Here is an 11,709-nt window from a genome sequence, read left to right on the forward strand (position 1 = left end):
GAGACCAGCCTGGCCAACATGGTGAAACCCCGTCTCTACTAAAAATACAAAACTTAGCCAGGTGCGGTGGTGCCCACCTGTAATGCCAGCTACTCAGGATGCTGAGACAGGAGAAGTGCTTGAACCAGGGAGGTGGAAGTTGCAGTGAGCTGAGATTGCGCCATTGCATTCCAGCCTGGGTGACAAGAGTGAAACTCCGTCTCAAAAAGAAAAAAAGGCTTTTAAAAACTAGAGGTGGGGGATGGAGGTAGGTAGGACGGGGGATTTGGGGATGGACCTTGCAGACTTAGAACTTGCCAGGGAAAGAGGGTGGTGTTAGGATTCAGGAGACAGGGTTAGGGCCCCAGGAGTAGGATCTAAGTCGTCCTCCCCCACTATCCTGACACCACTGTTGTCCCAGGCCTGGGCGGAGGCCACTGGTGCGTACGTTCCCGGGAGGGATAAGCCAGACCTGCCAACCTGGAAGAGGAATTTCCGTTCTGCCCTCAACCGCAAAGATGGGTTATGTTTAGCAGAGGACCGGAGCAAGGACCCTCACGACCCACATAAGATCTACGAGTTTGTGAACTCAGGTCTGCCAGATCGGGGTTCATGTGGGAGGCTGGGGTCCTAAGGGTTCCTGGCACCCCTACTCCCCTCACCACCTTTCTCAACAGGAGTTGGGGACTTTTCCCAGCCAGACACCTCTCCGGACACCAATGGCAGAGGCAGTAGTTCTGATACCCAGGTGAGGAGGTGCCCAACCTTCATGCCCCTCAGTCTCTGTTGTGTCCCCATGGGCCTTGTCCTCTCCCTCTGGACCATCCCCCCGCTTCCCTGCCTCCAGCCTGTCCCTCACCTGAGCCAGTGCTGGCCCTGTCTGTTCCTGCTCCAGTCTCCTCAGGAGAAAATTCCGAGTTTTCACCCTGCATTCAAGGCCCTAGCACACCTTCCCAGGATTTCATGGACTTCGGCAGGGGGCTGTCAGCCTCTTGGGAACTGAAAACTCCCTCACCTTGATCCTGCTGAGGCCTGAGCTGGGGGAGCATCCCTCTGAAATTCTACCCAGCCTGCCCCGCCCAGGTCTTAACCTGCATAGAGCCAGATCCTTGGGTTGGAATGGTAGCACCTGGCGTTCTTTAGAGTGTTTGTTTGGCTGTTGGTGCCATGGCTGGCTCTGTCCCCAGGCTGGAAGCCCCTTGAAGGCAGAGCTCAAGCCTGACCTCCCTGCATTGCTGAGAACAGACCAGGTACATATGAAGTCTCCAGAAAAGACTATGGACATGCCTGATTCTCTTTCTTTGTTTTCCTCCAGGAAAACATTCTGGATGAGTTACTGGGTAACATGGTGTTGGCCCCACTGCCAGATCCAGGACCCCCAAGCCTGGCTGTAGCCCCTGAGCCCTGCCCTCAGCCCCTGCGGAGCCCCAGCTTGGACAATCCCACTCCCTTCCCAAACCTGGAGCCCTCTGAGAACCCACTGAAGCGGCTATTGGTGCTGGGGGAAGGTGAGTGTCAGCTGCAGGCTGGGAGGGCTGAGGTCTGGGTGGCAGCACCTGACTCTCAATCTCTCTGTCCTTCACACTGCTACTGCTGCTGCCGCTGCTCAGAGTGGGAGTTCGAGGTGACAGCCTTCTACCGGGGCCGCCAAGTCTTCCAGCAGACCATCTCCTGCCCGGAGGGCCTGCGGCTGGTGGGGTCCAAAGTGGGAGACAGGACGCTGCCTGGATGGCCAATCAGACTGCCAGACCCTGGCATATCCCTGACAGACAGGGGAGTGATGAGCTACGTGAGGCACGTGCTGAGCTCCCTGGGTGGGGGACTGGCTCTGCGGCGGGCCGGGCAGTGGCTCTGGGCCCAGCGGCTGGGGCACTGCCACACATACTGGGCAGTGAGTGAGGAGCTGCTCAACAGCGGGCATGGGCCTGACGGCGAGGTCCCCAAGGACAAGGAAGGAGGCGTGTTCGACCTGGGGCCCTTCATTGTAGGTGAGTGAGATGGGGGCTTCGCCCTGCCCAGTAGAAAGCAGACTGCACAGTAGTTAAGAACTCAGAATTGGCCGGACACGGTGGCTCACGCCTGTAGTCCCAGCACTTTGGGAGGCCGAGGCGGGCAGATGACGAGGTCAGGAGTCTGAGACCAGCCTGGCCAACATAGTGAAACCCCATCTGTACTAAAGATACAAGCAAATAATCGGGCATGGTGGCACACGCCTGTAATCCCAGCTACTCGGGAGGCTGAAGCAGGAGAATCACTTGAACCCGGGAGGCAGAGGTTAAATTGCACCACTACACTCTAGCCTGACGGCAGAGCCAGACTCTCTCAAACAACAACAACAAAACAAACTCAGGATTAGGACTGAATTCAGACCCTGGCTGCCCTTGGCCCACGGTATAACCTGAGGCAAAGGACTTTGCCCTGAGCCTGTGGAATCCGAGGACGGTCTCCTCTCTCTACCTGCCTGCCAGCACTGGGGTGAGAGACACAGTCCCAGTACACAGCATGCTCAGGGAATTAGCTGCCGCTGTCATCATTATTGTAACCAATGATGGTGGACAGACCAATAGCAGGAAAGCTACGTCCCTTAGGGTTTCACTGTGCGGTGGCACTTTCTGCCATGATGGAAATGACAGTCACCTGCACTGTCCAGTGCAGCAGCCACTAGCCACAGGGGCCGAGCACTCAGGTGAGGCGAGTGCAACCAGGACATGATTAGTTTTAATTGATTACAATTTAAACTGAAATGACCTCACATGACTAATGGCTGCAATTGGACAGTGCAGCCTCAGAGGGGACTGAATGCCAACCAGCTTCTCCAGATTCACTGGCATCCTTGGAAGCATGGGCCCCCTACTCTGGCCTGTTGTGAATGCTGAGACGTGGGGGCTTGCAGGGGGGGCCTTCCAACAACCCCACCATGATGGGAGGGAGGGAGGGAGGGAGGGAGGAGGAAGTACACAAACAGCATCATGGGGACTTTCCCCAAACAAGCAGTCCTCTGGGCGAGGCAGCAGAGGGCCTTAGGTCAGGGGAGATGGTGGGGGTTATCATTCAAGTTTACGGGGAAGGGCAGGTAGAGGGTCCTCTTCTCATCCCTGACTAGACTCCTGGGCCCCCAGATCTGATCACCTTCACGGAAGGAAGCGGACGCTCACCACGCTATGCCCTCTGGTTCTGTGTGGGGGAGTCATGGCCCCAGGACCAGCCGTGGACCAAGAGGCTCGTGATGGTCAAGGTGCCTGCAGACCTGAGTCCCTGGGGCTGAGAGGGGTGGCCTTACAGAGGGAAGAGGTTGCTCCCAGGAACTCCAACTCCCAGAGGGCCCTCTAAAAAACTGCAACTTCCAGGACCTCTGCAATAACCAGTTTTTCATCCCTGGGAGCTCCTTCCCATGGCCTCACCTGCAGAACCTGTTTTGAATTCTCTAAACCAGCGGTCCCCTAGCTGTTCGGCACCAGGGACCAGTCTCACGAAAGATCATTTTTCCACGGACAGGGAGGGGGTGGTTTCGGGATGAAACTGCTCCACTGCAGATCATCAGGCATTAGATTCTCCTCAGGAGCAGCCTAGATCCCTCGCGTGTGCAGTTTACGATGAGTTCGTGCTCCTCTGAGAATCTAATGCTGCCGCTGATCTGACAGAAGGCAGAGCTCAGGCAGTAATATTCCCTCTGCTCACATCCTGCTGGGCAACCTGATTCCTAACAGGCCGTGGGGGGGTTGGGGACCCCTGCTCTAAACCATGTAGAAGCTGGTGGACTTCAAGTTTTAGCTGCCATTGTGAGGCCATGACTGTGGCTCCCACGAGTTGAGATCACAGACTGCTCAGCCCTGACATCTGGGAAAACTCTAGCCTCATATGAGTGTGTGTGTGTATGTGTGTGTGCGTAGAGGGAAATCTACAACTCCCAGCAGCCCTGGGCCTATGGTTCATCCTGGGTTACAGCAGAGGCTGCAGGAAGTTGTAGAGTGTGTGTGTGTGTGTGTGTGTGTTTCATCCTGGGTTACAGCGGGGGCTGCAGGGAGCTGTAGTTCTCCCAGCCCTGACTGCTACCTTGGTGGACACTGGCCGGGTGTTTTCCCTGACTCCTGTCCCCACTTCCCCCGCAGGTGGTGCCCACGTGCCTGAGGGCCTTGGTAGAAATCGCCCGGGTAGGGGGTGCCTCCTCCCTGGAGAACACTGTGGACCTGCACATTTCCAACAGCCACCCACTCTCCCTCACCTCTGACCAGTACAAGGCCTACCTGCAGGACCTGGTGGAGGATATGGATTTCCAGGGCCCTGGGGAGACCTGAGCCCTCACTCCTCATGGTGTGGCCTCTGACCTCCCCACCCCCCACCACCTCAACCAATAAACTGGTTTCTGCTATGATCACCTCTTGTGTGCGCCTGGTGTTGGGTGCCCTCTGACCCAAGCTGGTTGTTATTCCTGCTCAGGGTCTCAGTTTACCCATCTGTGCAGCTATGCACAACTCAGGTGCTCAATGCATGAGAACCAAGCACCGCAGGGGGCAGCTGACACCTCCTCACCTCTGCCCAGGGACCTGGTGGCTGATGGCTGCCCCCATTTTGTAGACCAAGACACACAGGCTGGGAGAGGCACAAAGGTCACAGAGTAGTAAGCACAAAGACTGGCCAGAACCCAGGTCCCTGCCTTGCCTATGAACAGTTTGGGCAAATGGCCCTTCTCCTTCCAGGCCTCAGGCTCCCCTCTCCATAGGGCTGGAGGGGGCCTTGGTAAAGAGGCTCTGCGGCCACCCTAGAGCCTGCAAAGCCTGCCTGCTTGGTGACCCTGGGCACTGTCACCTCTCCTGGCTAGGCCTCAGTTCTGGGTGATGAAACTGGCAGAAGCCAGCGCAGCCCTGACTCACCCTTCCGCCCTTGCTGCTCTCTGCCTCAGTTTCCCTCTCGGGAGAGTGGATGAGATCACCCCAGCTTCACAGGGCTGCTGAAAAGAGAAGCCAACTCAATGGGGAACGCAGATCCTGCTCTGGGAGCAATTCCAAGGCAGGCACATGGCACGCAGGTGCCCTGAGCTGGGAGGATGCTGATCAGGTGGGGCCGGCCCCGCCTCCCTGTGAGCAGCTCGCTGCCTGCCAGAGACTGTGCTAAGCGCTCCACCTGTGTCTTGTTCAGTCCTCACAACACCACTATACAGATGAGAAAACTGAGGCTCAGAGGAGGCAGCTGCCCCAAGTCACAGCCTGGTCTCCCTTGTCTCCTCAGCCTCCTAGGGGTCCCTCCCCAACCCTCTGGCAAATTTGTCTCTGAAAAGAAAGGGTTAGAACCATGGGGCTCGGGTAATGTTTCATGAAATCTTTAATGAAATTGGGGAGAGGGGCACGAACAGAAGGGAGGGGCACTGGGGACAGGCTTGGGGGCAAAGGGGGTGGGCACGGGGCAGGGAAGGGCAGGGGGCTCTCCTCTTCCCTGCAGCAACCCTCCCCCAATCATCCCACTGATGGGGGAAGGAGGTGGGGAGGTGGAGCCATAAATACGTCCAGAATTTCAAAGAGGTGAGGGGCGAAGAGCTGGCCAGGGCTCTCAGAGAGGGGGCAGGGGCAGGCCCGGGCCACCCTTGTCCGGGGGCCCTGGCTCCTTGGGCGGCCGTGGGGGCCCTGGGGGGTCCCCTGGCTTGCGACCGTGCTTGCGGAAGTAGCGGTAGCGCTGGACGTAGGCCCGCACCAGGTTGCTCACCTTCACCGGGTTGATCTCCCCACTTTTGCTGTGGCAGATCTGGGGGGCCGGGGACAGCCAGAGTCACCACCAGGCTCCCGGGGTCCCATCCACCCGGGACTGCTGGGTGCAGCTTGGGACTGGGGTAGGAACAGCTTCCCCAGTAACCAGGCCAAAGTCCCTCTGTCCCCTAGATGATGGGTGCCCCAGGGCCAGCGGAACAGGCCCAGGTGGCCTTGAGAAAATCCCATCACCCTCCCAGACTGACCTCCCCGTCTCCCATCCGCGTCCATCTGTCTGCACACATCTGGCCCTCCAGTTCGTCCTCTCCCCGGCCTGTGTCTGCCCCTCTCTCTGGGTGCCCACCTTGTGGACGGCCTTCCTCAAGATGTCCTTGTACTCCTCCTTGGTGATGTCCTTCTTCTGATAGTACGGCTTAATGGCCAGCTTCACCTCCTCCACCGCCCGCTCCTGTGTGTGCAGCTTCTTCAGATACTGGTGGGGTGGCGACAGCGGGGGAAGAAACAGCAAGGGCCAGTGAGTACCTGCAGAACCTCCACCTCTACTCGCCTCTGCTGCTGCCTAGCCTCTCTGGCAGTCCGGCTGCTCTTGGGCTGGAAGTCCTGCTGAGGGTCTGTCCCATGCACCCTCTGCTGCAGGTGGCTGGGACCAAAGGCCAGGCCTGTGCCTCTGCATGTCACTGAACATCTCCTCTAGGCTGAACCCTGGGCTGCTCCAGGCCTGGCCAGGACCAGGACACATGCATTGCCTGCCCTCACAAAGTTCAGTCTGATGAGAAGACAGGCATTGGCCAAGCAATTGCAGCTGGTTTTGAATCAGACTCTACAGACAGGGCTGTAGAAAACTGCACAGGGCTTTTCACCATGGGAAGGGGGAGGACTCAGTTTGAAAGGTTTTTACAATACTGCTCTGGTCACCAAGGGGATGGAGGCGCACTGAGGAGTGGGGGTGGGGACTGACCTCAAGCCCATTTGTATCGGAAGCCTGGTCTGCCACTCCCTGTCTCTGACCCCTGGGATGCTCAGCCAAACCTCCTTTTTGTGGCTTTTTCTTTGTTTTTGAGACAGGGTCTCTCCCTGTCACACAGGCTGGAGTGCAGTGGCACAATCACTGCTCACTGTACCCCTGGACTCCTGGGCTAAAGCAATCTTCCCACCTCAGCCTCCTGAGTAGTTGGGACTAGAGGTGCCGCCACCACCACGCCCGACTAATTCTTGTACTTTTTCTGGCGACTGGGTCTTACTATGTTGCCCAAGCTGATCTTGAACTCCTGGGCTAAAGCGATCCACCCGCCTCGGCCTTGCAAAGTGTTGGAATTATAGGCGCCTGGCCACCTTTGTGGCTTATTTATAAAATGGGGACAACACCTATGGGGAGGACTACAGTGACACACATGGAGGACATGGCACAGGCCAGGTACAAAGACCCAATCCAGGGGAGCTGTGCCTGTTCCAAGGGGGATGGCCGTGGGATGAAAAGGGAAGGACGGAACAGGGGGCAGGGCAGGGCAGAGAGCCTCCGAGACAAGGCTCTTCCAGCCTGTGGCCAACAAGCTAGGAGATCCCGCAGCCACAGGATCGGGGCAGCAGCTGCATCCCTGGCCTCAGGCAGAATCTTTGCAAAAGCAGACAGGAAACCTCTAGCCAGAGAGCCACGTGGGACCAGAGAAGAACCGGCCTTCTGCAGGCACAAGGGATAGTCCCTTGCCACCGCCCTTGGGGAAACTGCCCTCCCAAGTCAGGTGACTATCAAAGTAGGGGCAAGTAAACTTGAGTCCTGGAAAGGGCAGGGCACAATGGCCAGCAGACTCCAGAAGCAATATCAGTGACACTGTCTGACGAGCTACCGAGCTGTTAGGGCAACTCTATGGCCAGGAGAGACACAGGCCGCCCTGGAGGGACTTCTCAGGCTTGCCTGGCCCCACAGGATGTGGGTCTCTAGAGAGACGCTGCTCCCAAACACCCATCTTGGATGTGGCAAAGCGGGGCAAAGGGCAGAGCACAGAAAAGGGCAGAGCAAGGGCCGCTGTAGACCAGGGGGTCCTCACCGTTCGCGACCTGCAGCACAAGGCACAAGCTACAGACAAGTGACGGGCTAAGATGCAGCCCCACCTCCGCGACTCACACGGGATGTTTAATGGGGTTTATACAGCTTTATCTGGCACCATACACAGCTGTGTAAGGCAGCCACCACCACCGTCTGGCTATGGGCTGCTGGACTGTAAAAAAACACATGTAGGCTGGGCTCAGCGGCTCACACCTATAATCCCAGCACTTTAGAAGGCTGAGGTGGGAGAATCACTTGAGCTCAGGAGTTCGAGACCAGCCTGGGCAACACAGCGAGACCCCCAACTCTACAAAACAATTAAGAAATGAGCGGGGCATGGTGGCGCACACCTGTAGTGCTAGGATGCTGAAGTAGGAGGATCCCTTGAGCCTGAGAGATCAAGGCTGAGGCTGTGACTGCGCCACTGCACGCCAGCCTGGGTGACAGAGCGAGACCCTGTCTCAAAACAAACCAACCAAGGCCGGGAGCGGTGGCTCACGCCTGTAATCCCAGCACTTTGGGAGGCCGAGGTGGGCAGATCACCTGAGGTCAGGAGTCAAGACCAGCCTGGCCAACATGGTGAAACCCCATCTCTACTAAAAATACAAATATTAGCCGGGTGTGGTGGCGGGCGCCTGTCATCCCAGCTACTCGGGAGGCTGAGGCAGGAGAATCACTCAAACCTGGGAGGCGGAGGCTGCAGTGAGCCGAGATGGCACCACTGCACTCCAGACCGGGTGACAGAGTGAGACCCCATCTCAAAGAAAAAACAAAAACAAAAAACCCACATCTAGACCTGACCAAGACAGAAACAGCCCCAGAGCCCAGGAGAAAGAGCCAGCCAGAGCAGCTGAATAAGAACCTACATTACTATCTGCCTGGCACCCCTTCTCTCTCCCTTCATCTAGAAACAGGTTCCTGAGTTTTTATTCAGAAACCAGCCTCCCCCACTCACACTGAGAGGGAGACAGTGTGAGAAACGGGTCATCAAGGGGTGGGCTGCAGTGTGGGGCGTCTGTTACAGGGTGTGTAGATGTGGGGTATACGCAGGCGTCTGTTACGGGGTGTGTAGATGTGGGGTATATGCAGGCGTCTGTTACAGGGTGTGTAGATGTGGGGTATATGCACACACCCCCACACACACACAGACGTGATTTTCTCTTGGACATGCCCAACGAATTTCCCGCTCATCCATTCCAGCGAAGTGGAGTTCCTTACAGTTCCATCACTTTAGTTTCTATGGCCTCAGTCTCCCTTTCTCCTTGGGCCCCTGCGTCTCAGTTCCTGTCCATATTCTCTACAGAACTGTCACCACCTCTCCCCAGGCCAGCTCACCTTATCTGTGTCCCCACGGCCCTCAGAGCTGCTGCTGCCCTCTCTCTTGTCAGACGTGGCAGCCAGCCCGGTGGGGGTGGGGGGAGTTGAACCGCAGCCCCCCAGAGGGAGGCTGCCAGGAAGCAGGTAGCTGGAGGGGCCAGGGGGCAGACCCAAAGAGGTGGGCACAGGAGCTGGGGTCACCCCCAGACTTGAGGGTGGCTTTCTGTGGCTGAGGATCTGTGGGAAGAGGACGGAGGGATGATGAGTAAAGGGAGGTGGAGGAGAAGAGGGGACATGCACCCCACTGTTCCCACGCTGACTTCCCCACAGCTGAGGCAACAGGCTCCTCTTCAGGCCGATACCTTGCCCCAGAGCTGCCGGGCCTGCGGTTCCTCTCCTAACCCGAGGCAATGGACAAAAGAAGGGGCGGCAGGGACTCTCCCCCAGGGGAGCCCACCTGGTTGGTGGCCTGGATCAGCTCCTGGGCCTTCGCTCGGCTCGCCAGGTTGGCTTCTTCCATCTTGAAGAGAAGTGCAGTCACTGCAGGATGTGGAGAGGTGACAACATGAAGATGGGGGAGGTGACAGGACAGGAGCTGGTGAACCTCACCTGGACACTTGCTGCCATCTCCTGCCCTGGGTCCCAGAACAGCCACAAGGCCTCATACTCAGAACTGGGAAAAGGGGGCCTTGGCCAATGACAGAACGGCTCATACCCCGAATGTTCTTGGGGCTCCAGGTGTGTGGCTATAGGGCTGGCCACGGTCATGCAGTGATGAGACGGCAGGAGTGAGATTCTGCCTCCTGACCCCCTGTGGCCAGTCCCAGCCTCTCTCCCCACCTCTGCAGTCTGGTAGAGGAGGCAACCACGATGCATAAGGAACATGGTGTCCTGCTCAAGCCATTCTTTCTGGTCCCTCTCTCCTAGTCCCCATCTAGGGGAATCCCAGAACCCAGCCCACCACTCCAGTCTGCGCTGGCCACCACCTGCTCCCGCCAGCCCTTCTCTCCCAGTACACCCAGGCAACCTAGAGCCTCCGGACAGACCCTAACTGGCCTTCACCCACCCCCACCCTCCTAGTCCATGTCCTTATAAACCTCTCCCTTCCAGGGCACCCCACTGCCTCTAAGTCTGTACCCTCCAGTCTCCATACTGTCTCACCTGCCCCAGCACCCCCCTCCCCCAGGGGACACTCACAGGCTAGGACGCCGCTGGTGGTGCAGTCCACACCAGCCGGCAGATTCCAGGGCATGGGCGGGGGCAGCGTGGGCAGTTGGGAGACACGGGAAGCTGGCCCGTCCTCCGCCCCCGAGTCACCGGCTGTGGACCCCGCACTGGGGGCCGTGCTAGGGGCGGCTGCAGCAGTGCTAGTGGCCGTAGTGGTGGCAGGTTGCTGCTCCTCCTCCTCTTCCTCTTCCTCCTCCTCTTCTTCCTCCTCCTCCTCCTCCTCCGCCCCACCTCGGACCCCAGCCTCCTCAGTGGCCTCCTCCGGCAGGAAGGAGACCTCGGGTGTCTTGCAGCTGCTGTCCACGGTCTGCGAGTCTGGAGTGAGGGCAGGGGGTGGTGGGGCTACCTTGGGGGGCGGGGTGCTAGGAACCTTGGCTGCCCGCTCCTCACCAGACCACGAAGTCTCCTCCGCCCCCTTGGTGCCTGCCGCCTGGCTGCAGCTATCCGCCTTGGACTTCTTCAGCGACACGGGGCCGCCACTGCCCCCGCCGCCACCTCCGCTGCGGACCTTCTTCCTGGTTTTGGACGGCTTGGTCTTTCCCTTGGTCCCCTTGGCTTTCTTGGCCCCCGCCTTGACCTTGACCTTGGTCTTTTTGGGCTTGGTGCTGCCCGGAGCTGCTCTGGCCATCTCAGTGGGGGCCCGCTCCTCGGGTTTGAGGAAGGGGGAGCGACTCTCGCGGTCGCGGCTGAATTTGACGCCGATAGAGCCCAGGCCGGCCGACGCAGCATCCTTGGCGGGGGTGGTGCTGCTGACACCCTCGCGGATGAGCACCGCCACCTTGGACTGCAGCTTCACCTTCCGGGAAGAACAGGAGGACGACGAAGATGAAGAGCCTGAGCCGCTGCTGACCGGTGGCTTAGGCGGGGGTCCTGAGGAAGGTGCCGACTCCTTGGGGGGCCGGGCCTTCTTGGATGACCTGTCCCTGTCCCTATCTCTGTCCCTGTCCCGATCCCGGTCACCCCCGTCCAGCGCCTTCCGACGAGACCCCTTCTCCCTGGAGGAGGAGGAGGAGGAGGCAGCCCCCGAGCGGCGCCGATCCTTCTGGCTGCTCTTGCCGCCCCGCTCCTCGCCGCTCAGTCCCTCGGAGTCGTACAGGACCTCCCGCTTAGGTGAGGAGGCCGGGGCAGGAGAAGGTCCTCGGGGGTCGGACTTGTCAAGCCGGCCCACCGTGATGGTCCGCTTGATGGCGAAGAGGTCGTGGTCCGTAAGGTCCTGGATGGAGGGTGGCACGGCCCCCCGGCGGCGGCTGTCGCGGTCACCACCAGAGGTGGAGCCAGAGGGTGGCGGGGCGGGCGCCGGGGCCTTCTCACTGCCATCCCCAGACCGCTTCTCACCCCGGGACCGCGACCGCTTCTTCTTCTTCTTGCTGCCGCCACCGTCCCGGTGTTTCCCGCGGTGCCGCTCGCGCCTCGAGGACGACGATGAGGAGGTGGCCGGGGGCG

At 59.0% G+C, this 11,709-nt stretch overlaps 2 protein-coding genes across 5 annotated transcripts in view; one reads left to right on the plus strand and one right to left on the minus strand.

The window, feature by feature from the left end:
- The window catches only part of IRF3 (interferon regulatory factor 3), a 6,860-nt gene extending 2,506 nt beyond the window's left edge, over window positions 1–4,354 (plus strand). For 3 of the 4 annotated variants that reach the window (XM_011946361.1, XM_011946362.1, XM_011946363.1), the window contains 6 exons: window positions 401–572; window positions 657–727; window positions 1,295–1,487; window positions 1,590–1,967; window positions 3,099–3,214; window positions 4,089–4,354. In XM_011946361.1, coding sequence (XP_011801751.1) covers window positions 401–572; window positions 657–727; window positions 1,295–1,487; window positions 1,590–1,967; window positions 3,099–3,214; window positions 4,089–4,274 — 1,116 coding nt within the window. In that variant the 3' untranslated portion in view covers window positions 4,275–4,354. The remainder of the gene's footprint in view (window positions 1–400; window positions 573–656; window positions 728–1,294; window positions 1,488–1,589; window positions 1,968–3,098; window positions 3,215–4,088) is intronic. The other variant, XM_011946364.1, reaches the window with a different exon arrangement.
- Window positions 4,355–5,280: 926 nt separating this feature from the next.
- Window positions 5,281–11,709, minus strand: part of SCAF1 (SR-related CTD-associated factor 1) — a 16,183-nt gene continuing 9,754 nt past the window's right edge. Inside the window, 5 exon segments of the mRNA XM_011946516.1 lie at window positions 5,281–5,715; window positions 6,022–6,150; window positions 9,058–9,276; window positions 9,497–9,579; window positions 10,237–11,709. Coding sequence (XP_011801906.1) covers window positions 5,524–5,715; window positions 6,022–6,150; window positions 9,058–9,276; window positions 9,497–9,579; window positions 10,237–11,709 — 2,096 coding nt within the window. The 3' untranslated portion in view covers window positions 5,281–5,523.

This window comes from Colobus angolensis, unplaced genomic scaffold (genome assembly GCF_000951035.1).
Source record: "Colobus angolensis palliatus isolate OR3802 unplaced genomic scaffold, Cang.pa_1.0 Scaffold25, whole genome shotgun sequence".
Classification (NCBI taxonomy): Eukaryota; Metazoa; Chordata; class Mammalia; order Primates; family Cercopithecidae; genus Colobus; species Colobus angolensis.